Source organism: Pipistrellus hanaki (assembly GCF_964339955.1).
Source record: "Pipistrellus hanaki genome assembly, chromosome: 2".
NCBI classification, from domain to species: Eukaryota; Metazoa; Chordata; class Mammalia; order Chiroptera; family Vespertilionidae; genus Pipistrellus; species Pipistrellus hanaki.
In genome coordinates, this window is record NC_140504.1 from 29898823 (window position 1) to 29926075 (window position 27253).

Genomic DNA, 27253 nt, shown 5'->3' on the forward strand with positions numbered 1-27253 from the left:
TAATGTCACACTCAGCTGATTAATAATGAGTCTATTTGCTTTTCTGCACTGGATGTGGATGGTTGGCCATTTATGGCACCATTTAAAATTTTCATCCACCTGTTGTTTTGTGTCCTCTTCTGTCCTCATGAAGGGTCTCTCTAGTTTTGGTTTAAGGAAAATAGCTGCGTGCTCAGGATATAAAACACTTCTTTCTGTAAATCTGACTTCAGAAATATTCATTTTTTAAAGTACTTTTTTTACCGATTTCAGAGAGGAAGGGAGAGGGAGAGAGTGATAGAAGCATCAGTGATGGGAGAGAATCGTTAATTGGCTACCTCCTCACGCTCCCTACTGAGGATTGAACCTGAAATCCAGGCATGTGTCCTTGAGCAGGATCGAACCCAGGACCTTTCAGTCCGCAGGCCAAAGCTCTATCCACTGAGCCAAACTGGGTAGGGCTAGAAATAATTGTTTTTGATCAGTGCTATATGCAGTATATGTCCACACTTTAAACACACACACACACACACACACACACACACACACACACACAGATATACACACACACGATCTCATTGCATAGAAATGCATGTGTGCACATGCAATGTGTAACCTCCTTTTGGTAGCATGTACAGGGTTGGGTGGAATTTGCCTGGGATGTGGAGGGGTAATGAATTCTCAGTAACTAAGAGTGTTCTCTCTGGTGTTTCTCTGCAGTGTTCTGAAAGCCTCCCTGTTCGCACACTAAGCATCGCACCAGGTCAGTGCCGACCACCAAGGGTTCTGGGTAGACCAAAGCACAAAGAAGTCCACTTAGAGTGGGGTGAGTGAGCGATTCTTCACAGCGGCATGGACGGTTGGAGATGCTTTGTCATTAAGTTGGAAGTCTTTCTTCTGAAAGCCGTCTGTATTTTTTTCTGTTGAAAATGTCTATATTTCTTTTTGATGTATGCTGGCTTGGGTTTGTGTTCTCCTGCTCACTGTTGCTCATCCTCCTGGTCCGGATGGCGCCACACACGCTGTCCATCCTCCACCTTCAGAGGGTACTTTTCTAGAAAACATTTCAGGACAGCCAGACTTTTTCAGGAATTTTTCAACTTCATTCATAAAAGAAAAGTTGTGTTCAATGTAGAGAATGAGGTAACAGCTAATTTCTCCTCATCCTGGCTGCTTTGTCCTATGTGGGTCCTGTTTGGATTTGAGCCCTATTAGCCTTCGTGTACCAGCAGTTTATAGCACGTAAAATTGCCACTATTAACCTGCAGAGCCTTAACAGACACCTTTCCCACCACTTATGTCTAAAATATAATAAAATAGCATGCCAACTTTGGGCCAGCTATTTTGATTTAATGTGGCCTTTGGTTTGAGGTTAAAAGAGAAGATTTTCTTCTCTGTTTCTTCCCTTCTTAGAATGTAAAGAAATTTACCTAATGGTTCTGTTTTTAAATTACTGTATTAAGTAATTAAATGTACTTGCTTTGGAAAGTATCCATAACATCATTCAGAAACTTTTTGTTTCTCTTTTCTTTGGGGAGGCGGGTTTTGGGTTTTTGGGGTAAGAAAGATACTGGGGGACTGAGAGGCACCTGCATGCTGTTTTGCAAACCTTATGGAAACTCAGATGTGGAAAAGCACAGAAATGATACGATGTGAACCATCTTCCCTCCTAGATGTCCCTGCCTCTGACAGCGGCTGTGAGGTGTCCGAGTACAGCGTGGAGATGACGGAGCCGGAGGACGTGGCCTCGGAGGTGTACCACGGCCCAGAGCTCGAATGCACCGTGGGCAACCTGCTTCCCGGGACCGTGTACCGTTTCAGAGTGAGGGCTCTGAACGATGGCGGGGTGAGTAGAAGGTTCTCACACTCCGCTTTCTCCCCTCCTGAAACTCCTCGCCCACCGTTAAAGAAGTACATATAAAATGTTTCTTCTGACTTGATATATTGTGATTGCATACTCCCAGCATTGGAAATGTTGCTTCTATATCCTCATATCATTCTGTTAAGGTAGAGTTTAAGATTAATAGGAACATCACCCTTTATATGCATTCGTTAGCTGTAAAAACAATTTCCTATTTGCTCATTGATTCTAGTAATCAGTTACCGTATTTTCCAGCGTATAAGACAACTTTTGAAACGAAAAAAAGTCAACCGAAAATCGGGGTCATCTTATACGCCGAGTATAACCAGAAAAACGTCTCGATATGCCGCTTAACGAATTTTCCAAGTCGATCCCAAAAATCGTCTGGATATCCCACTAAACGAATTTTCCAACTCGATCCCGCACCAATCACTGCAAGGCTGCTCGGACCGCCTCTCTAACTCAGCCAATCCAAGCAGGCTTTTTATGCATACAAATTATACATGTTCTGTACCCAAAGCTACACTGTGTTCTAGTAAAAAGCCTGCTCAGATTGGCCAGAGTCAGAGAGGCGGTCTATTAAAAAAAGAACTGGTGTTGCCTCGGAAGTGGGGGGTAGTCTTATACAGCGAATATAGGCCTAAACCTATGTAAAATTAGGGGGTCGTCTTATACACCGGAAAATACGGTATGAGAAATTAGAAGTGCTATGTGAGACTCTTTTCCCATGTTGTCTAGATCATCCAGCAAGGTCTCGTGTCAGTTTTACACTGAAGTTGGGGAGAGGCTAGGGAAGCCAGCACAGGGTTGTTTTGTTCAAGTGCCTTCTTCTTTTTCTTTTTTTTCTTCTTTTTTTTTAAAAATATATTTTATTGATTTTTACAGATAGGAAGAGAGAAGGAGAGTTAGAAACATTGATGAGAGAGAAACAGATCAGCTGCCTCCTGCACACCCTCTACTGGGAATGTGCCCGCAAGCAAGGTACATGCCCTTGACCAGAATTGGGATCTTTCAGTCCGCAGGCCGACGCTCTATCCACTGAGCCAAACCAGTTAGGACATCAAGTGCCTTCTTTTGCTCCCTTTGGAGTTCTCAGGTGGGCTGTCAGATTGAAAGTATATGCCTACATTATATCCACAGTAGTGTTTTTTTCCTTTTTTAAAATAAAATTACAGAGTGGTATGGATTTTGAAGAGGTGACCCAGAGACAGTAGGGCTTTTTGGTGTGTCAAAATGGGCAGAAACGTAGAGGGCAGGAGGATATCGGTAGAGCAGACTGCCAGTAACATCCCCCAAAAGTGCTGGTGATTTGTACAGATGAGCTCCATGCCAGTTAATACATGTCATTAATTGATGAAAAATTTTAAAATAAGAAAGCCCAACTAACAGCAACACGAAGTCAATGGTGAGTTTTTCTTGCTCTCGGTAGTGCTGTTCAAACCGGTTAGAAGCTAAGTGTGTTTTAGCCATTTCATGTTTGCCACATTGACTAAAGCATTTGGTCAGAAGTTGGATCTCAGACTTTTCACAGGAGCTGGAGTTCTTCTAATTCCCCATTAGGAAAGCATTGAAGACACAGCACAACTATTTAATTTAAAAAACACATGAAACTGAACAATAAAAATGTATTGATGAGAGGATACAAGAGCCTGTGCACCCAAACTTGTATATGTAAAAAGAGAATCACAGCTGCTGCAAAAACCTTATTGTACTTTTGTTTCTGCCCTTTTCCCATTAACTTTTGGAGGGATTACTGCCATAGCAAAGATAAATGTGCAACTGTACTGATTTGCATTTTACTTGCTCTTGCCTTTAATTAATGTAAGGTATGAAAACTGCCTTCAGTCATGGTTTTCTCCTGTTGTTGGAAGTTAACCGTGTGTTTGACTTCAGTCATCTGCTGAGGTCCGTTTCAGAGAACTTCTTTCCCATGTTTCTGTTTCTGATGTCACAAGAAAAGGAGAGGGATGTTTGGTAACCAACTTCCTAAACCCCTTGAATAAAAGGAATATACTTATGTAATAGACATCTACCACTCAGGGAATGTATGTAGGGGAAAACGTATACACACATTCCATTGAAAGTGAAAAATCTCCTTAGGAAATTTTTTTAGTCAGATATATTGGCCAAGGTTTTAGCATAACCGTTATTTGGTTATAAACTTGTATATGCACACATAGGCATGAACACATACATGTGTGTGCACGCACATACATGCAAGCATGTGGGTGTCCTTCTCTTTCAGTACGGCCCCTATTCTGACGCCTCAGAGATTACCACTGCTGCAGGGCCCCCCGGACAGTGCAGAGCGCCATGTGTTTCCTTTACACCTGATGGGTGTGTCCTCGTGAGCTGGGAGGTAAGTCAGACACGTGCTCTGCATTATTTTCTGTTTCTTTGACTTTATCTGTCCCGAATGCACATTAGGAGGAAACTTTTCAAAGCCCAAATTCACTATAGGTGACTTGTACACGTTAGTCTCCCTTGGCACTTGCTTATATCATTCAGAGTTGTGGAAATTTTACCACTGGGCAGAATTAGGCGGGGGAGTGCCTCTTTCGGGCCTTTCTTCTGCATGTATTTGAAATATCCTGGGGTATGTCACCCTGTCAGTTTGGTTGGTTGAACACACTATAGATTTTTTTCCTCAATGAAATTAAATTCCTTCAATGTCCTGCTTTCCAGAGTCCTGAAAGCTCTGGTGCTGACATCTCAGAGTACAGGTTGGAATGGGGAGAGGATGAAGAATCCTTGGAGCTCATTTATCATGGGACAGACCCCGGCTTTGCAATAAGGGACCTGCTGCCTGCCGCGCAGTATTGCTGTAGACTACAGGTGAGTCTTACCTATAGACACTGGTGTTCCGTGGAAGGCTCTTTGGGAAACTTACTCAGAGGCTGTAAGGGAGGCTACCCGGAGGGATAGTGTGGGAAAAGAGTCCTTTTAAATAAAAATGAATGTTACAATTAATGTCTGGTACTTGAGGAGGTCCTGAAATGTAAGAACAAAACCAGCCGAAACCGGTTTGGCTCAATGGATAGAACGTTGGCCTGCGGACTGAAAGGTCCCAGGTTTGATTCCGGTCAAGTGCATGTACCTTGGTTGTGGGCATATCCCCAATAGGGGGTGTGCAAGAGGCAGCTGATCGATGATCCTCTCTCATCGATGTTTCTAACTCTCTATCCCTCTCTCTTCCTCTCTGTAAAAAAATCAATAAAAAATATATATTAAAAAAAAAGAACAAAATCAGATTCTTCTCTGCTTCTCACCACCCTTGCATCTTGCTTGTGTATCGATTCCCTGAATAAATGAGTGAGTCCAAGACAGAGGTGTCACAGCTCCTTACAAAAGATTCCTTCTGTCTGAATTTCTCCGAGATGCACATTTCAGTGGGAAAGCACTGAGAAATGGCAAAAGATGGTGATTGTATATGTCAGCTGTTAAATGGAGCCAAAAACAAGCATTAGAGTAGTTTGGACTAGCCTTCATTACATACAGGGCACATCTCCCCCTCCTCAGAGACCAGAAACAAGGCTGGTTATCTGTACACTTCCACTTGGGGGTCCACATAGAATAATCAAGAACAGTTGGCTCCTAGCCTAACCCCTAGGAGTAACAGTAGTCATGGGTTTACTTTTACTTTATTGACTTGTATAAATGATTTTTTTCCCCCTGTTTGTATTGTCCTGAGAAAACATGGTTTTTTGTGGTTTTTTTTATCCATTTGTTCAGTAACATTTCTTGAGCACTACTTGTGCCAAAGACAAAGGATGGTCAGGATGATCAAGAGGAGAGATACAAAGATGATCAGGTGTAGTTCTTGACCTTGAAGCATTCTGTCGTCACACACATTTAGATTTAACTGGATAAAGAAGCTAAGATGTCATATTTAGGTTTCCACCCAATTTAAGTCATAGATCAAGTTGCTTATTGCAGACCCATAAGCAATAAGCTTATGGTCTCTCTGGAGAAAACATCCCCTTCACACGTTAATTTTCCATATCAATTGAGGCTTTTCTGTTAAGTTCTGAATCCTATTTTTATCAGAAACATTTCAGAATAAACTTTCCTTCTCATGTGGAGCAACTGGGGCATAATGCACCCTCTGTCAATGAGTCAAGGTCACAGCACATTATCTGATCTTTATAATAGTGATGCTGAGTCATTGGGAAAAGGTTAGGTAAGGCCACAGTACTGTTTTAGGAGCCAGGCAGGATATTGATAAAGAACTCTCTGTCACCATAGGAAAGAACTCCACTATGCTTTTCGAGTTTTTGTCTCCCTTTAAAACGCTTTTCTATTTCCTTTTCTCCTTTTAGGGTATATGTTGTCACTTAGCATTGACTTCCCCACACTGCATTTTAAAAGATACATTGGGTAGGAGTCTGAGAAGAAGAAAGGTGTCCAGGGGTGACTTGAGAGATGATTGGACAGCTGAAGGGTAGGGACAGCTGCGGGAGTTGCAGTGGGCGGAGATGAGGAGCTTTGAGGCTGAGATGACAATGGAGTGGAGACACCCGAAAGGTAGTTGGATACATTAAGCTGGCATTTAAGACAGAGGTCCAAACTACCCAAGTAATTTTGGAAGGTAGGATATCAATACCATCTGTCCCATAGCCCTCCAAGAGTTTGAGCGGAGATAGAAAAGAAGAGGTGTCAAGGCTTGAAGCCTGGTGCCCTCCAGTGTTGAGAAATCTGGGCGATGCAGAGCAACCGCATAGGTGGCTGAGAAGCAGCAGTAGTTAATCAAAAAATGAGTATAGGGTCTGGAGATCAAGTAAAAGAGCGGTGAGTGAGGAAGGAGTCAGCTATTGCTCTCAGGTAAAGTCAGAAAGGGCTGAGAATTGACTTCAGATACTGAGTTTTTATCTTTCATGTGGGAAAACATAGGAGACCTTTTCTAAAATTCCTATTGCTCTTCCAGGACAGCACTGGGGTTGAAAGTCAGATGACTGAATTCCAGTCCCAGCTTTGCCTTAAATCTATGAAAGGCAAATAAGGATACTTGCAATGCACTCTGTGCCTCAGATGGTTATGGTGAAGGTTGTATAAGACAGTATGTAACCTGCAGTGGGCCATACAAATAGAAAGGATTGTTTTAAAATTATTTTTCTTGAAAGGTGACGATGGCAATGTTATTACCTTTTGCTTACTAGAAAAGATGTGATTGGCTTTTTTTGGAAAGTGAACATTTTCTAGGATTTATTTCTACCTACATTTCTGGAAGTAAATTGTATACTGTTTATTTAGCAGCACCTAACACGGAGGCCTTCGAGTGTCCAATGGTGTAATATGGGCTTTTCTTGCTGTTGTCTTTTAGGCTGTCAATCAAGCTGGAGCAGGGCCGTACAGCGAGCTTGTCCTTTGCCAGACACCAGCATCTGCCCCTGACCCTGTCTCCACAATCTGTGTCCTGGAGGAGGAGCCCCCCAACGCCTACCCCGATTCACCTTCTGTGTGCCTTGTACTGAACTGGGAGGAGCCGTGCAATAATGGATCTGAAATCCTTGCTTACAACATTGATCTGGGAGACACTAGCATCACCGTGGGCAATACCACCACCCACATCCTGAAAGATCTTCTTCCAGAAACAACGTACCGGTGAGTGCAGGGAGGGAGAAATAGGGCTGTGTGGAGCCATCATTACTGGGGCTCCATACCCTTCAGGTTCTAAAGGCCAGATGAGTGAATGCTGGCCATTCTTAATTAAAATATATGAGTACTAAGTGCATATATAGCTCTAAAAGTTGTATTGCTTTATACTTTGAGTCGGTTACAAATTTACCCAGTTTCACCCATTGCTTTAGATCAGTTGCTCCCTCTCGGTCTCTTGAAAGCCACTTTTATTTGTATTTTTACTGTGACTCACATTCATCTGTGGACACCCTCTGTCCTCACCATGTACTTGCCCACCTCTGAAGCAGGGCTCCACTCCACTTTGATTCCTCCCCAAAAGCAGACATAGTTTTAAAAAAATATGTGATGTGGCTTTTACTCAGGATTTCCCAAGGGGCCAGAAAAAGATATATCACACAACACAAGTAAACCCGATGAACAGCTGCATGCTTTCCTTCCCCCAGTCTTCCAATCCAGAGCCAGCCATCTGCCTTCCTCTCCTCACACACCTTCTTCCGTCACATGGCCTCTTAAAATTTCAAATCATTAAGCCCTCTCTCCACGTTGCCATAACTCATTCAACACAAGTTTAGCGCTAGAGGATTTGCAGGGACCAGCTGTGGTTGTACATGTGTGCTACCAAGGCATCCTTCTGTCAAAAGAAATGGTTTCTCAGGGAGAACCTCCCTTGGGCCTCAGTTTCTTTTTCCATGAAGGAGGACAAAATTGCTAACCTCATAAGCATGTTGTAAGGAGTAAATAAATTAATATTGAGCTTGAGGCCCGATGCACGAAGATTCATGCAAGAATGGGCCTTCCTTCCCCTGACTGCTGGCACCGCCTTTGCTCTGGTCCCTTTCTGCTCTGACTGGGAGCCGCCATTCTACCTTCCCACGCTGCCCAGAGGCTTAGAGAAGCTGGGGTGGTGCTGACCGCCTGTATCATTGCCATGGTGACGATGATGCCTGTGTATGCAAATGGACCCGCCATCTTTGCTGGGTTAATTTGCATACTCTTAATTGGTTGGTGGGTATCGTGAAGGTGTGGTCAATTAGCATATTACTCTTTTATTAGGTAGATACTTCTACACAGCCCAGCAGTATATAGCAAGTACACAGTAAACATGCATTGTAATTTTCGTCATCATTAAGATCACCATCAAACAAGACTGATTCTTCCTGGGGTAGGGAAGGGCAATGAATGGCAGGCAAATAAACTTGCTGCTAGAAAAGGACTTATCCTTTTTGACAGTGTTTTCTAGTCCAATAGTCTGGTACACTACCTTTTCTATTTCTAAAAACTGAAGAAAGAATCGGCTAATCGGTTGTAAGTGACACAAGTTCCATCCTGCGATATCATATTATCTCTACTCTTTTTTTCTCTCTTACCAAATTTTTTTGTGACTGATTCATATAAATATATTTTTTGCTTTTTAAAACAATGACAGGGTGTTTGTGGGGGGGTTTCCCTACTCTTTTATTTTTTTATAAAGTCTCTTTTGTGCACAGCACTCTACACTATGAGTCTGTCTGTGAAACAGTGATAAACAATATTCTTGCCTGCAGAGCACTCAGAGTTGGGGGACACTTAAACAGCAACCGAAAATGGTAGGTTATTGTGACATCACAGGCTGCAAATAACACTGTGACACCATCCTGTTGCCATTTCAGAGAGCAAGTCCCAGGTTCAGAATGGCCAGGAAGGTTCACAGCGGGATTTGAAATAGGAACAGAATGAAGGGGAATATGACTTACATAGGTGAAGAGGCAGCCAAGGGCAGTATAACCTTTTAAGTCAATCTCAGAAAAGCAGTCTTCACCCTTGCATGCTAATCAAATATAACTGCTGCTCTGTGCAGAGTAGTCCAGTCAGGTGCTGAGGAAATGATTAAACCTTGACTTCAGGGAATTTCCCCGATGATAATGCTGACCCTGAGGTATATTTCTGGGGGGCAATGACCACATCACTGTCATCCTCCAGCTGGTTTTAAGAGACCAGGTGCTTGACCTTGATCCCTCAGGCTATGAGGAGGCCACACTGGTGTAGGGACTCACTGGAAGGTTCTGTGATCAGTCTGCTTCACAGCCATGTCTACCCTGGAATGAACATAAATCCCCAGGCCAGGGCTCTGAGCCTTCGGACCAGAAATCATAAAAAGGGCTCTTAGAGTAAGTGCTAGCCTAGGAATTCCACCTCTTCCTTGACATTGTACCTGCTGTAAAGGTGGCATACATGATTATAAACTTTAAGATTTATAGAAGGGTGATATTGGAGGAATGTTGACTTTTATTAGTCAACATACAGTCAAATGACTTTAGAAAGATATCCGGAATTCAAATGAAGGAACTGATGCAGGGAATCATTGCCTCACGATGAAATGCCAATTATGGTGGAAATTTTAAAAAATCCTCCACGTGTTAAAAAGTTTCTTGGGATAATTCTATTATGGAGAAGATGAAATGGTTCAGTCGTGTAGGGACTATGGGAGAATGAACTTAATTTAGATAATACCTCAAGTCTCTAATTTTAGAGTACTTATTGGATGGAGCTAAATAATTTAATTCAGTATTAATATGCAAAGCATATTGAGCTGAATTGGGAAGTCACATTAGGAGAATGTCACCTTTCAACCTTAGGGATAGCTTGAAAGATACCATTTTAGATAGACTGCATGAAAATGGAAAGGCAGGTCTTTGGCTTTTGTCAAGTTGTTTGATTTTTTTCCCCCCTACCCTACCCCTAAGAAAAAGATTTAGCCTTAGTCTTCACTGGTCAATCAATAAATAAATAGAGTATTTCATACTTAAGATACTAAAATTAATATTCAAGTTCAAGATAATCTTTATACAACTTTATACTAGTTTCTATAGTACACAAATGGGTACTCTATAGTAGGACTGCAGTTAATTATGCTCTTGTTCTTTTGTTTCAAGGGCAAAATTGCCACAATTATAGTGAAATACAAAATGAGTATTTCAAGGAACAAAGGATGTAATTTTGGTCCAATCAACTTTTGCCTCACCTTTTTCTGACCCATAAATTTTTTAAAATATAAATGAACAGATCATGATGTTCTAGATAAAAATGTGGAATGAAGCATTGTAAGCAGGCCATGGGGCTTTGGTAAAGGACTTGTTTCTTTGGTTTGATTTTTTTTTGTAGTTACAGATTGTTCTCATTCTGAATTTTTTTTTTTCTCCATCTTGCATCTTGAGAGAACAGGAACGTGCACCTCTCTAGCAAACCTACTGATGCAAAGGGTATATTTGATTGATACATTGCTTCTCCATTGGTTCTTGCAAAAATACCCATTGGCTTACTAACACGCTGTTTGGAATTGCAATGCTGTTTTTAAAGACCTTACTTTTAAGCTTAGAACTGAGTTTGAAATTGAAGTTGTTTTGGTTTGAGGGGAAAAAAACTTTTTTTTGAAACAGAGATGTAGCTTTCTTTTGCATGCCACAGACATAGTCTTTGCCAGCTGATTGAGACAAGATCACATGGTGTCACCCATTCCCAGTCTGGACAGTGGTTCCGGCTGCTAATCACCAGGCAGTCCCTGCCACTTGTGAATAACTATTTCATTAAAGCCTCTCTCCATCTGAAATCTGCACAATTGATCTTGGGACCTCCTCTAGAGTAGTGATTCTTAAACTGTGGTTTCTAAACCAGCAATATCAGCATCACCTAGAAACTTGTTGAAATGCAAATTATCAGACCCTACAATAAACCCGTGTTCGGCAAACTGCGGCTGGTGAGCCACATGCGACTCTTTGGCCCCTTGAGTATGGCTCTTCCACAAAATACCATGGCCTGGGTATATTTTAAAGAAGTGGTGTTAGAAGAAGTTTAAGTTTAAAAAATTTGGCTCTCAAGAGAAATTTCAATCGTTGTACTGTTGATATTTGGCTCTATTGACTAATGAGTTTTCCGACCACTGCTCTAGACCTGCATCAGGTGTGGTCAGACACTCTGCTTAAATAGCCCTGCAGGAGATTTTGGTGCATGTTAAAGTTTGAGAACCTCTGCCCTTGCTTTGGTTCTTGAATGTTAATTATATAAAAATCACTGGTAGTACTTTCGCATCCTGTGTAGACTGTGCTTGGTGATCCCAGCACACTTAGTCATCATTATCTTAACAACATCAACTGTCTTCTATTTCACCATCCTCACTTCATTCACTTTCGTCTAGACTGGTGTGGGTTTTCTGTAACCTCCTCCATCCTCTTAATTGGCGAGACTCATTTCTTGATGGTCCCTTTAATGTGCCCAGACCTCCAGGAATGGGGCTGGCTGGCTGGCTGGCTGGCTCAGAGGAGAGAAAGACTGTCACCTTACTTGTTTTCCAAATGGAACAGTTAGTAAGGTTGCCTAACGTTACTTTTTTTGGCCACCTCATTATATGTCTGACTCATACTGAGCTGGCAAACAAGGCAAGGTAGAGTTGTTTGTTATGCTCATTTATGCTCTTTTTGCTAGGGAAAAATGGGTGGAGGGGGAGATCACACTTATTGAGTCTTTACTCTATGTCAGGCACTACATTAGCCTGTCAAGAAGTGAATCACAAGTCATTTCATCCTAACAAGAAAAGATGGGCTTTATTAGGAGACAGATTCTGAATAGTTCAGAAGTAGCAGCCTGGAGTCAGACAGACAGCCTTGACTTCAGTCCTGTGTCTCTGACTATTGTCTCTGTGATCTCTGGCAAGTCATTAAACTCTGTGCCCCAGTTTTCTGCTCTGTAAAACAGGATACAAACTTTAACTATCTAATAGGGTGTTGTGTGTTTTAGATAAGATTTCAGGCATTTCCTATGGGACTTGGCACATGGTAAGTAAACACTCAATACATTATGTCACTGATGCTTGGGAGGGAAGACGCTTGGGAGGGAAGACGTGACCAGGTTACAGGTAGAATGTCTGGAAACCTGGCATTTTCCTTTAAGCAATGGGAGATATTTAAGGTCCCTGTGCCCCCTCAAGGCAGGGCAGGAGACAAAAGCAAATCAAAGTGCCCGGAGACAGAAAGGTGGCCCTGCATCCATGGGGCTGTCAGGAGAAGAACCAGCTCAGGTTACCCTTCCAGGAAGCCTTCTCCGAATAGCTGAGCTGTAAACACACCTTCCCCCAAGAGATTTCTGATGTTAATGCTCCTATTTTATTTTTTTAGAAGTTACCTGATGATGATTCTCCTGTCATATTTTTCTCTCCTTTAATTAGATGATCGGATGTTAGATTGGGTATGGGGATAGTGGGGAGTGTAAAAAGCTCATGTTTTGCTTATTAAACCTCTCCTACCTCATCCCTTGATGGGAGAAGGGGGCTGTCCTCCCTGCCTCCATCTCTATACTCCAGACATCCTGAGTACCAGGATGGCTGATGGTGGCCAAGAAGTCATCTTCCCCAGGTGGAAGGTTTTGTTCTGAAAGTCATTCTTCTTTTAATACAGATGGTGTCAGATTTTGTGTGTGTGTGTAGAGTGCCTTATGGAAGGCTATGATTAGAAGCAGTTAGACAGTAGATATTTTAATAGATTTTTTTATAAAAATTTATTTTTAAAAATATTCCTTTTTTAAGATTTTTAAATTGATTTTTAGAGGAGAGAGAGAGAAACATTGATATTAGAGCAAAATTTTGATCATCTTTCTCCTGCACACCCCCCACTGGGGATTGAGCCCACCAGCCAGATATGAGCTTGGATTGGGAATCAAACTGGTAACTTATTGGTACACTGGATGACACCCAACCAGCTGAGCCACACCAGCCAGGATAACAGTGTTCTTAATTTGATTTATTTAATCAGTATTATCAGTGTATTGATGGATATTGCAGGCTTCTGGCATTTGAACAGATTTTTCACATCAGTCTAGCCAAGATAGAGTTTCTCAGCATTACATCACCTTCCTAAATTGGAAAGCAAAATTCCATTTCCCTTAGACTTAGTTTGCAGAGCTTAAGATTTCAAAAACTGATATGCAGTGCATGTTTAAAAAAAAAAGAAAGAAAAAAAAAATGCCCTGCGGAGCCTATCTGAATTTCAGAATTAACATGTTACTTCAGCTAAGAGAAAACGTCTCAAATTTGGGTTTGGATAGACTTTAATTTAATAAAATTTGAAAATAAGTTTTGAATTCTTGGACTTGTTCCTCAAGGTATTTTCTTCTTAGCCCCAAGTGAGCTCTCTCTGGCATTAGGAGATTATTTTTACTTATTGCATTTTTTTTCTTCAAAAACAAAATGGCCAAAACCGGTTTGGCTTAGTGGTAGAGCATCGATCTGCGGACTGAAAGGTCCCAGGTTCGATTCTGGTCAGGGGCATGTACGTTGGTTGTGGGCACATCCCCGGTAGGGAGTGTGCAAGAGGCAGCTGGTCGGTGTTTCTCTCTCATCGATGTTTCTAGCTCTCTATCTCTCTCCCTTCCTCTCTGTAAAAAATCAATAAAAATATATTTAAAAAAATATATATGAACAGTCACTACCTTAGTCTTTGTTCCATTCTTTCAGCATTCTGGGTCCAGTTTCATGTGCTCACCAGCATGTAAGAAGACCTGGCCTCCTTTCACTGTATTGGTTCCTCAGTTCCGCTTCAGTTGGGGTGTGACTTTATCATTAGAACTAATTACCGTTCAGTGCATCCACGACATGAAAAAATGTTTCCCATGCATTTTTACTGAAACAAAATGTGTTTTTGTAAAAATGGAAGAAAGTGGAAGTATTTTAAAATCTTGGTAGTTGATTTCAAGGCAAAAAGTTATTTAGTAAATAATGTGGGAATACATTTGTTGGCTGTTTTGTCTGTTGCATTAGCAAAAGGCAGTTGTTGAACTGAAAGTGGGGGTTGAATTAAAATTGTCTTTTGATTGGATTAGAAGCCTTGTGTGGCCCAGGTTGTTAGGCGAGTATTGCATGCCAGAATGCACAAAGACTTGGAGGCTAAGAAGACCCTGTTCTCACCCAGATTGGGCCCGTGTCCACCGTGTAGATCAGGGCAAATGACTGAACTTAGCCGCTGCAGTTCATTCACTGGTAAGATAGACAAGTAACTAATTCCTTCTTACCTCTTGGGGTGAGTAGAAATTAGAGAAATGTACATATTAAATTTAGAATTCAGCACCTAGTATCCATGGGGTCATTAGGTTGAGTCATTTAAATTCTCTGAGTTTAACTGCAGCTATCGCATCTCTGAAGGAAAGAGAAAGGGCTGCTGGTTCCTACTCACAGCACAGCTCCTTGGGCAGAGCAAGTGTTCATGTTGTTTGTTGTGATGGTCGTTGGTGGTTACTGTTAATATTTTCGGCTGTTCCCAAGCTCTTTGTCTCACCCTCACCTTCTGAGGATGATTTAAAAAACCAGTCCTGCCGAAGCCGGTTTGGCTCAGTGGTAGAGCGTCGGTCTGTGGACTGAAAGGTCCCAGGTTCGATTCCGGTCAAGGGCATGTACATTGGTTGCGGGCACATCCCCGGTAGGGGGTGTGCAGGAGGCAGCTGGTCGATGTTTCTCTCTCATTGACGTTTCTAGCTCTCTATCTCTCTCCGTTCCTCTCTGTAAAAAATCAATAAAATATATTTTTAAAAAGCCAGTCCTTAGCTGGGTCCTTGGCCATAATTTAGAGGAAGAAAGAACATCAGCAAATTGTTCAAGTTATACTGTGAGGCAGTGTAATAATGCAACTAAAATGAAGACCAGAGTAGTGCCACTCCGCACAGGTGCTCAACACGCTTTCTTCACTTTTAGAGAGGAGTGGTGGTCTCAAAAGGAGTCATAGAATAACAACTGAACAACTCCATAAATTGCCCTTTAAAGTTCACCAAAGTGCTTTTGAGTTCTTTTCCGGTTGCATGGTGTAATAAAAAGTATTTTTAAAAACATAAAGTGCTTTCCACATCCCTTATCTTAAGCAGCACTGTTTATACTGTAAATGCAGCAAAGCTATCCCTAAGCCCATTTCATACTTAAGAAAACTGTGACTTAAAGGTCTTAGATAATTTCCCCAAGGTCACCAAAGTGAGGAGCAGGATTCCCATTGCTAAAGAGACCTAAAATGCTACTGTGATACTCTTATTATTGCTATTTTATATGAAACTCGGAAACTCAAACTGAAACGCATGATTTTTCTCTGAGTGGAATGCAAAGGTGGTTTCTTTCTCAGGTTTATTTCAAAGGTGGTTTTCTTTCCATATACCACCTTTTGCCCGGTGAAGAATGAAGCCACGGGCAAAAGGTGGTATATGGAAAGGTGGAAATTTATTGGAAACAAGTACATTTATTGGAAACACATACAGACTCCCTCATGGGGAGGGGGTCCCAAAGGGGTAACCCACTAAGCACCTTTTTCTTAATGTTTATAAAGTCTACAGTTCTTTGTCTTTTGAAAATCCCTTCTTATTGGTAGTTTCAAAGCTACTGGACTGCAAGAGGGTGCAGGCTGGGCTGAGGGACCCTCTCCCCACCCCCCACACAGGGCATGAATCTCATGCACTCTAGTATTATTATAATGACTTGCTAAATTATGTGAACTTTACATTTGAAGAATTAGCCCTTTTGAGGTCACAGACTTCATTTAGCTATAGTCATACTTAAGTGATATTTCCTATTATCATTATATATATTTAATATGTATAATATATAAGCAATAATTGTTGTAAATGAGAAGTGCATAAATCTATATTATAGGAATATTTTAAACTAATCTGTTTGCTAAGAATTTATCTCTTTGACTATATTTTTTATTATCATGTGCTTTAAAACACTTTCAAATTCAACTCAAGTTTCAATGTGACATCACACTGCCCAGTACCTAGCTAGCAGGCATTTTGGTGGAGGTCCCACTGGAGGCCCTGTCAGGGGCGTGAGGAGGAGGAGGAGATGCAGACCTGGAGTGGTCGTGAAGAAGGTGAAGCTGTGGAGGTATCTGAGGCTAACAAGAGAAATGCCCATATTGTACAGGAGAAGGGAGGGAGAGCAGATGGAGGGAGGGCTGTGCGTGAGCACTTTGGTCTGAGTAGAGGAGAATGCCTCCAAATGTCAGGAGGAAACAAGCTTCAAGAACATTCTGTCACTGCAGGAAGAGGGTCAAGGATGAGGATGGAGCAGTGCCGTCAGTGTTTTGTATGATGACCTCACAGAACCGTTTCAACCAACTAGGAAAGAAATAAAGGAACAAGAACAATAGAAATAATAAGACATTAATTTATAGATGCACTGTAACTCTATTTGGTTGTAAATTCCTAGACCATGAGGGCAGGGTTAATGTCTTCATTACCCATAACCGGCCCAGGGTAAACATCCAGTTGAGATTTTGCACATCTGTACATCACCCTGTAGCCAGCACTGTTAGCATTTGGCTCTGGGGAAGGATAGCAGAGATGCTGGGTGAGCTGGAGAAGGGAGGGGAAATGCCCTGTGGAAGAGCTGTTTTCTTTTGTTTTGAACTGAAGGAGACTCATTTGTTCTCTATTCCATTTATTCTTTATAGCCCAGTTACTTCCCAAACTGACTGCGAAGCAGCTAAAGGATGGCTGAGCAAAATACAAAAGCATATCTTTACAATGTCTTTCCTCAGACCACAGCCTTTTTCTTTTCTTTTGAATTAAAGAACTAAGGGATTATCTTGCTGATGTGCTCCATTTTTTAAATTTTTTGCTCTTTTTTTTTTTTTAACAGAGTATAATCTATCCCCTTTGCTGCCCAGTTCTCTATTTGTCCTGAATTACTTTAATTTGTTTTTCTAATTCCATGATATTGTGTTAGCGGCGAGTAATGAATGCTCCACAGAATGTTTATTTCACATGAGGAATTGCTGCTTCTTAAACCTGTAATATTTTTATCTATTTCTTTTTCCAGGATCAGGATTCAGGCCATAAATGAAATTGGAGCTGGACCCTTTAGTCAGTTCGTTAAAGCGAAAACTCGGCCGTTACCACCCTTGCCTCCTAGGCTCGAGTGTGCTGCGGCCGGGCCTCAGAGTCTGAAGCTGAAGTGGGGAGACAGCAATGCCAAGACGCACGCTGCCGAGGACACGGTGTACACCCTGCAGCTGGAGGACAGGAACAAGAGGTAGGGCGGGCGGGGCGGCCGCGCGGGAAAGGCTGTAGCTCTGGCTTTGGGAGGAAGCCCTCTGGTTTATCTGTACTCCTTTGTGGAAAGATTGCCTGTGTCTTTAGGTCCTGCATTTTTTTTACTCAAAGTTATACCTTCTAGTCCTCGCTTGGAATTTCTAAAACAACATCCTAAAGATCCTGATTGCCCTACATGTGATAAGATATGTGTTTGTTTCTCCTTTCATAACGTCAAATGATGGAGAGAAATTATCTAAGAAGAAAATTGTCAAATTCATGTCTACACTATGTAATAGCATTAAATTAGTCACAAGTGGGAAATAAGACCCAGAAAGAGACGTTATGTCTTTAAATATTCAGTAACCATCAGGACAAACATGTTTACCAATCTGAAATAGCTGCGGTGATTTACAGATGGGGATTATACTCGTAACTGTGGGCAATGCAATATCAAATTAACCAGAGCAAATAGGAGATTCTTCATAAGACTCCAACCCCGGGAAACACTCTTAGCCACAGAAATCATATCCAGCCCTTCACATAGTATTTATTTAACCTGACTTCATTTCCTCTGAAAATGGCCGGTCATACGATGGGCGGCTGACCTGTATTTAAGAATAATTCAGATGCAGAACAAACGTTAATGACAGAATGTTCTATTACCAAAAGTCCAAGTCAGAGAAATCAGGGGAAGAGGTGGACCAGACACAGGTTGCTGCTTCTCTACAGAGCACCTGCTGAAGCACAGAGCCAGTGTCAGGGTGGGGTATTTCTGTCATTTCCCCTACATGCGTTATAGTGTCCCATTCCTTTATGTGGAGAGCTGGTTTTAGGGGGCACAGAGCCCTTGTCCAGCCGCCCCCTCCACTCTATTCGAGAGCTTTGGTTCCTTTCAGTGCAAGGGGATTCTGCAGTATGGAGGGCGCTGTTTGAGGTGGGTCTTCCGTGGGTCAAGAAAAAAATCGAAGCCCTGCTTCCAGGAGCATAATATCAACCCACAAATGGTCATAGAACTTTTTTTTTTTTCAATTTGTCATTGTAATAAAAGAGTTCTGGGGAATGGAGGAGGCAGATATAGGAGATAAGTGCTCTGGGAGTTTGAAGGAAGCAGAAGACCATCTGGTTGCAAAGATCAGCCGGTGACATTTGAACTTGACTCTGAAGACCTGTCAAACCCAGTAGTTTGATTACAAAAGAACAAGAAATGATGGTCCTACTGGAAACTAGTCCTGATGAAGCCAGCCCAGAGAAGTGGGGCTTCTTTTGATAGGCTCATTAGAGATTAAGGCATACTCACTCAAAGACCAGATCATCCATCTGACTGGGCTGTGTGCCGAGGATGCGTTTTCCGGGCTCGTTATTTTACTGACAGGGGACTCCTCAAACTAGAGAGAACTCCCAATAATAGGAATTCTGGATTAACAGAACACATGATAATAAGTAAAGCTAGCATTTGAGAGAATTTATAAAAAAAAATGAGCCTTTGTGTTTTTTCCTGGACTTTTGGCTTACTTTGGTGGTAGAGAGAACCTTCCATAGAGAACGCCGTTAGTTGTAGTAGAGTGAGCAGCCACCTCCATCCGGCTGCGGTCCTGTCTGTGCGGGCAGCCACCTGTGGTGCCGTGTGCAGAGAGCTGTGCAGATGCTCGGAACAAAAGCTCTAGGAGCGCTGGTCCAAACGAGCATGTTGTCATAAGACATTAAACATGCCAGAAAGAAAATAGTGCAGAATGTAGTAATCAATACACGCTCTTTCCTCCCCCGCAAAAGCACTCAAGACTGGACTTTTAAACAAATAAATGACTCGCCTAAATTTAAATGGTGATTTAAGAAAACTTACCATTAGGAACAGTATTTTTCTTAATTTTATGAGCTAAAATCCAGATTTATCTTTTTAAAATTAGATTTGTCAGGGCTCTCAGAAAGTTATTAAAGTGATGGGAATATAAATTCTCATTCTATTTGTGGAGTAATATTCCTGGGATTTAATAGGATGAAATTTGGTCTAATTTGAGATTAAAGATGACCCTCCTTAGTTTCTCGAAACTGACTCTTGCAGTGAATGACACCTTGAATCCAAGCTTTTATTGACTTTGGACCTTGACTCACGAGGATCAGGGAGGAACCATCTGAGTTGGATACAGCAGAGTGCTTATTTGCACCGTTTTTGTCAGTGCTGGTTCTCTCCGGGTTCTTTAGGACTTGCACCTGGCCTGCTCAGTTGAAAGGAACAATGTCTTCTTCCACAGTGGCAGTTGTCTTTTTCATTGAACTTATTGCTAAAGGGGTTTCTATTATAGTTATAGGTTTTAGAGCAAGTGTACACATCTTTAGCATCTGTGTTGATTTCATTAATTTCACTAGTAAGTCTGCTTATGGATGTAGCACAAATATTTGTCCTGCTTATGGCCAAGGTGAGAACCAGAGATTGACCTGTCATTTTAATTGACTACTCACCAGCCACTGGGCATTTGCACATACAGCAGCTATACCTGAGTTGTATTGCTATCCTAGACAGCTATGCAAGTAATCTTAGTCTTAAGACCTATTTTGCAATAGAAGCCCAATAAAAATTAATAATTCTATGCTTGGTATTTGTCAAACTAAGAGGTGAGCTGATTTTGGCTGCTAAACTATTGGTCTTAACTTTTCCCTCATCCATAAAATAGAAGTTGATGTTGTAGATCATTTGTGAGCTAAATCTCCCCTCCCACCCCCCCCCCCCAAAAAAAATGTCTCTTGTTAAAAATGGTGTGTTACCTGCCCAGCCTGTGTGGGTCAGTGATTGAGCATCAACCTGTGAACAAACCAGAAGGTTGAGGTTCATTGTGGGGTTGGGGTGTATGCTGGGTTGTGGGCTTAGTCCCCAGTGGGGGAGGGGAGGTGGAAGGCAACCAATCAATGATTCTCTCTCATCGTTGATGTTTCTCTCTCTCTCTGCCTCCTTCCTTCTCTCTCTCTCTCTCTTTTTCTCTCCCTCCCTCCCTCTCTCCCTTTCTCTCTCTTTCTCTCACCCTCTCCCTCCCTCTGAAATCAATAAAAATATATTTTTAAATGGCATGTTACCTCTTTTTTCTTCATATTTTAGCTTCTGCTTTAGACAAGTAAGAAAATAATAAGATACTAACTTTCCTTAAGAGTCCAAAACTTTCTGAAATGACCCAGAAAGTTCTAAATATAATGTTGGGCCAAAAATTTATTTTCAGACTTTCTATTTATTGAGAATCTGCCAAGAGCCAGGCATTGAGGTTTTTGTCCATATTATCTGGTTCTTGAATAAGAAGTGAAAATTTTTCATGGTGAGAGAATATCTACTAAAGCCTTCCACTGTCTAGGTGAAAAAAACATATTGTTTTTAATAGATTGACTGGATTTCAACTTATGATTATTAGGAGTTTTATACACACAAAGGAAGAAAATGTGCTTGTGAATTGCCTAGACAAGGGTGCCCAAGGTGGACCCCTCCCTTAAGGAGCTCGCCCGGTGAGGGATAAGTAGAAGGGACGGGCACATTCAGGCAACTCATGATGTAGAGAGCTGAAAGACTGACAGCATGCACAGCATTGGGGGAGGGAGAATAACAACATCTATTATACCCTTAAAATCAGATGAACAGAGGAGGCTTTTTAGAGAAGGTGCCAGATTACTTGAGTCTTAAAAAGGTCCAAAATCTTACAATCTCCTGCAAGAAAGCCGTAGGAAGGATGGGAACTAAAGATAAGCACTCAGGACTGGATAGAAACCAAGGGTATATATAGACTCCAAAGCGCAGAAATGGGCCCTGGGTCTTTCTCAAGTAAATGATGTCTCTCCATTCTGCTACTTGATGCATTGCTCTGTTTAAAGGTGAGCAATTTCATGTCAATAGTAAGAAACACCAAAGGGCATCTTTTCCAAATCCCTGCCTCAAACTAAATCAACCGAGAATCCATCCAGATCCCCAATAGTTGCTGTGTTGAGTGTGCTTCCCCCTTGAAACGGACATTTGTTTCCCATGTAATGAGGCTTTTGATCCACAGGTTCCCAGCCTAAGGTCACTGGCTATGTATTATGTGTTAGCCTCAAAGCTGTGCTTTATTTGTACAGGACTATGTTTAGCCCTAGGAGTTAGATTATCATCACACCATCGTACATTTTTTTTTCTTGAATTACTACGGTGTGCTAGGTCTTCTGAGGTATGTGGCTTATCTTTAAGGAGTTTATCTTTTGAGAAAATAAATTAATGTGAAGTAATGAACAGACAACATAAGAGAATTTAATTCCAAAGAAAAAATAAAATTATATTAATTTGTTTAGAGAGTGATTAAGTGCATTATTCTTAGCAGATTGAGCACAGAAGGTCGGGATGTCTTTGATTCCTGTGTATGCGAGAAAAATAAAACCCAAAGTAAACATTTTCATAATTCTGTGCTAACCTAATACAGGGATTAGAATAACAAGGTCAGCTCGTGCATTTTAAGGTTGTAACACTGTACTGATGGTTTTGAAGATGCATTTGTCTGTGTTACTGAAATGAAATGTTACACTGGCCTCACAGAATTTGACTTGATGCTGATTCTTGTCCTGACCCTCCTGGGTCCATGTTCCTGGTAATTGTACACAGCACTGCGGCAAGGGGAAGTTAAATTCCAGGAATGCATTTATGGCTCATCTGTTGTTCAGCTTTAGTCAAACAGCTAGTGCATTTTAAAATAAGGCTCCAGCAAAATAGGGCTGGGCAGAGGGCTCTAATTGAGTGGATAATTACCACTTGCTCCGATGAACTCAGCCCTTGAGCTCCTGACACTTTTCCCTTCAGCAGCAGAATCAGAGGGGCTTTGTAATGTCTCTCTGTTGGTAAGGGACAGAAGGCAATCTGCATAAATTAACCCTGAGAAATACACACCGGCAACTAGTAAAAGTGGGCAGGTTGCATGACCACTGTGGGAGGAAGGAACTTGCTTAAGCATGCCTATTACTGAACAAGCTCCTGCTTCTATTTCTCAGAGCATATTGCTGAATTAAATGAAATAGATGTCAGGCAACTAGCTCGGGGCCCACAAGACAGCCTCAGGATTAGTTGCCCTTGTTCTTTCTCTGGAATTGTCCCTGATTCACATGATCATCCTGGTTGGGTATGTGACATTTTTACCTCACCTTCATTACCGGAAGGCAGTTGAGTTCCCAGCCACGGTGGTAAGTCTCTGCTGTAATCCCAGACCGGTTATTGAGTATCTAGATGCCTAGAGGGATGTCCCTGAACTTCTTTTCTGTCTTAGTGTCTCTCTCTACAAAACAGAGCTAATGATGCCTGCCTCCAATCCCTGATGAATGGGAGGAAAGCATTTCTATTTCTTAGAAAGGGACTACAAAAATGCAACCTACACTATAAAGGGTACTGCCAGCTTAGTCAGCCTCAGGATAACATGTTCAGACATGGGCCGAGGTGAGGGATGGTAAATGAACTATTTGATACCTTAAGCCAGAAGTAGAATTCAGAGTACAATACTTCAATTTGAAAAAAGACTTTCTTTCTTAAAATAAATAACCAAACAGAATTGGGTAGCATTTTCCTCACCATTTTTTCTCAATCAGATCAGACTGAGTCAAGGCCACTAAAATATTATAGAGGCGGGAAAACAGAAATTTGGAAGCCTGGGAAGAGCTTGAAGAGGAGACTCACTGTCTAGACTTGAAAGCAAAGCAGAAGAATGGGAAGTCTCAAGGTCCTCAGGTGGTCTCTGGAGACTCCAGTCATCCTTCCTTTGAATATAAATAAATTTCTTTAACATATTAACAACAAAATTCAGTTTGAACAAAAAATTGAAAATAGGAAATTTTTATTCTTTATGCTACGTAAATAGTTTTTATCAGTAGCCAGGGTGACATTTTATTTCCTAGAAAAGAACCCTAACCGTAAAGTACTGCAGCCTGATCCATCACAAGTCGGAGGTCCGAATGCAGCTAGGGACAGGGCAGGGATTTCACTCCTTTCCTCATTGGTGTTTTGGAAATGGCTCTTGGCACTTTCCATGCTCAGCCTGCATATGGGGATGGCTCATTAACATGCAAACCAGTGCAGGGAACACACCTTCCCTGCCTCAGGTGTCCCCACACCATGCCATCTGCTTCAGCTGCTTCTGCATAGACATGACAGGACTCGGTGTTCTTGGTGGCGTGAGGGCACATGCTATCCATTCCTGTTATTGAGCATCCTCTATTCCCAAACGTCACTTCAGTAATGTAAGGTATTCACGCACACCATAAAACCCAGGGAAAACAGAGAAAAAATAAAGGCAGTGGCATGTCACTGTTAAGGAATATAGCTGTACCGAGCTTCCTAGCATCTATTGATGTGTAACAGTGTGAAACATGTTTTGAAATGTGCCATTTGTAGCCCTTATTAAATTGCAGGCCATTTTAGGTCAGCAGATTGAATCATTTTGACGAGTTGATATTAATGGGCTGCTGTTAGCCTGTAATGGCCTAGAAATTACAAGATAGCAACAAAGGAGTGAACACAAAAACCTTAGCATTCTCTCTCATGTTCTCCTGCAAATTGAAGTTATAAGCCTGGGGTAGGGAACATCTGGCCATGGGCCATAGAAGAACCATGAAATCATTTGGTTGGGCCCTGCCAAGGCCTTAGGTGTGAGTTAATTCAATGTTTGACCAAGTACATCAGACTAATTTTTTCAGTTGATAATTTTATATGCCCCATGAATAATGGTATAAATATCCAAATGACCCTTGGCAGGAAAAAGGTTCCCCACCCCTGTTAAGCTATCCAAGAGCTTTCTTGGATATATCTTTTGGAACAAAACTGTTTTTAAAGAAGCACATTTTAAAGTTAAATTCTTCATATATCATTTTCCTCTAAAATTATTTAACACTAGAGGCCCGGTGCACGGATTCCTGCACACTGAAAGGAAATTAATTAGAAGGTGGCCAGTGGGACAGGACTGAGCCAGATGGGCCAGACACACCCGGGAGCCAACCTCCCACAGTCCCTTCCCGGCTGGCTGCACCTGGGGCAGCGCTGGGATCAAGGGGCATCTGCGAGTGAGTGGGGTCTCTCTGGCAAGTGGGGTCCCTTGGCCTGGCCTGTGGGGATCTGGCCGAAACTGGCAGTCCGACATCCCCCGAGGGATCCTGGAATGCAAGAGGGCACTCTGCAAAGTTGCTGTTGCTCAGTAACTCCTGTGTTGAACATCTGCCCCTGGTGGTCAGTGTGTGTCATACCTGTCAGCCAGTCGGCTAGTTGCTTAGCCTTTTATATATATAGATAAAGAAAAGTTAAAAAATGTAGCATGTCTGGGTTTTTTCAGTTGCACTTTGGTGCAAAGAGTCATCTTTCGGAGTGTTAAAGCTTAAAATACTGAGGTTAAAAGTATAACCACCCCCTAGAATTTCTTAAAAATGTCAAGAATATCTTATTTTGTCTTCCTAGTACGGTATGTATTTAATATGGATCATAGAATTTATTTGGTCCTTTGATTTGGATCGCGTAAAAATTACTGCCAGATAAACAAGACATTATTATTACAAATGTCTGGAAACTGAGTCTTGGGAGTTATCAGCTTGTTCAAGTTCACAGTGAAGGTAACAGACTCTGCATTGTGGCCAAGGTCTTTGTTCCACCCTCCCCCCTCCTCCCCTCATGGAGTGCTCTGACAGGCCCACAGAAGGCGCAGAATCATTTTGTATTCGCAGATAACTTAGAGCATGTTTTTAATCACTGATAAATTGCCAACATTAAAACCCATATGTGCTTGTTACTCTCCAAGTGTTTACTCTCAAGAAGGCATTCAGTCACACTGAAGCAAGTCGGAGGCAGAGCCATGAAAGAATTAATTTAGACTGGACTTTCAGTGACCCACCCAACTTCTGCCTTGTTTATGTCTTTTCTCACAAGTAAATATTTTTTGTACCAAGAGAGCATTTCTCTCCATTTTCCCTTTCCCTAATCAAAAAGGCCCACATTCCCATTAATAGGCAGCTCTCATGTAGGACCCCCTGCTCCCATCACCATCTGTTTTCTGCAGCAGTTCTTGGCCGCCTTGGCCTGGGTTTGCTAGACTGGGCGGATGGTATTCACTTGCCCAGCTTTCTCTCCAGCTCAGGAAAGCCTGTGGGAAGATAAGAGGGAAGCATTCTGGGGCCAGCCTTCAGGCTTCTGCAGCATTGAGAAAGGAGGTAAATCGCTCAGAGCCTTGGTGCTTCGTTATCAATAACAAGTGCTGGGCATTTTGTAATGGGCTCTCCCTGCACCATCCCATTATATTCTCACAACAGCCCCCTGAGGGGTCAGCACTATTATCATACCTGTTTACAGAGACCGAAACACCTGAACGGCACTAGAGCCCACGGTCAAGTCTGCTGCCTGGAAGAGTGTTTTACCCACTCTACCTTCAGTCCCGTGCCAATGGGGCAGCACTGCAGTGGAGCCCCACAGGTGTTCCCACACCTTTCCTCTTCTCACTGGGTGTTCACAGGAGCCCTGCCTCCTGGGGCTGGTGCCTCCAAAGGTACATACATGGCCATGGGCAGCGGGGACTGAGGATGAGGTAGAAGCTATGATACCATTGGGATCCCCGGGGCTACATATGCCTCAGCCTGAACTGACACTAAATTGCTCAGTGACTTTTGTGCATTTAATGTGGTCCCGGAACCATGTCACCTGCTGCACACATATTATTGCATTGTGTTTATAGCCCAGGAGCATTCATGTAACAAAAGTAACTGAACATTTCATTTTTACTCTGGTCACCAAGTTAGATTAAGTTATCTTGGGGAGAGCTATGTGTCTGTCTAGCACAGGCTACATCCCCATTATCTTGGGGAGAGCTATGTGTCTGTCTAGCACAGAACATCACAAGTTGTGATGGGCCTGCTCCTGCTGGGATTGAGCTGGCGATGGGCCCCAATAACCTGGGGAGAGGGCTGCATGCCAGGGGTGAGGACACAGCTGTTTTCAGGGCACACTAGCCTGTCTGGATCCCTGGGAGGTGGGAGGTGGGACAGGCAATGTGACAGCTCATGCTAGAGTCACCACACAGAGTAGGCCTCACTGATCCTAAATATCATTCTGTATAAGCTGATGCCTGAGGTGGATACCATGTATTGAACTCTTTTGGGGCTTTTTACCAATATTCCAACATTTGACTCTTAAAACAGCCTGGGAGATGGAGACTGTCCCTGTTTTGCAGATGGGAGAAACTGATGCTTAGCAGGGGCTAGTGATTGGGCGGTAAGAGGCAGAGCTGAGATTTGCATCCAGTCTTCCTGGGTCAAAGCCCCTGCACTCCACCACTTCCCTCCAACAGTGTTTGGAGTGGGGAAGGAAAAGGGACGCATGGTCCAGGGAGTGGCCAGGGGAAGCAGGCCTTTCCCCACACAGGGTGTCCCTTGTTCCTGGGCCACACCCACCCTCAGAAATCAAGGGTTTGAGGTGTCAGAGAGAGTTCTTTTAACCATCTTTTGTGGTTAGTCACCCCTGTTGTTTCTATGTCTCCCCGTATTCCGAGTTGATTTCTCGCCATTCTGGGATCTTCTTCCTTCTCCAGACTTGGGCAGTGCATGCCAAGGTAGTACAGTTCAGGCCTTCACGCCAACCAGACTCCTCTCCACCTCTGCTATGCCTCATGTTCCAGGACATGTGGTGCATGAGCATGTGTGGGGTCCAAGCACTGACCCTGTGCATTCTAAATGGAGCGGGAGAGGGAGGAGTCTACCCAGAATAATTTAATCTAATTTGGTGAG

At 42.4% G+C, this 27253-nt stretch overlaps 1 protein-coding gene and 1 long non-coding RNA gene across 7 annotated transcripts in view; both read left to right on the forward strand.

Annotated features, from left to right (window-relative positions):
* The window catches only part of FNDC3B (fibronectin type III domain containing 3B), a 311128-nt gene that overhangs the window by 265370 nt on the left and 18505 nt on the right, over positions 1–27253 (forward strand). For all 6 annotated transcript variants that reach the window (XM_084874157.1, XM_084874153.1, XM_084874152.1 and 3 more), the window contains exons 18-23: positions 700–805; positions 1653–1825; positions 4086–4199; positions 4526–4675; positions 7161–7441; positions 17298–17510. In XM_084874157.1, coding sequence (XP_084730283.1) covers positions 700–805; positions 1653–1825; positions 4086–4199; positions 4526–4675; positions 7161–7441; positions 17298–17510 — 1037 coding nt within the window. The remainder of the gene's footprint in view (positions 1–699; positions 806–1652; positions 1826–4085; positions 4200–4525; positions 4676–7160; positions 7442–17297; positions 17511–27253) is intronic.
* On the forward strand, positions 17543–20228 carry LOC311617636. The gene is made up of 2 exons (XR_014794141.1): positions 17543–19198; positions 19242–20228. It is a non-coding gene; the product is annotated as an uncharacterized lncRNA (long non-coding RNA).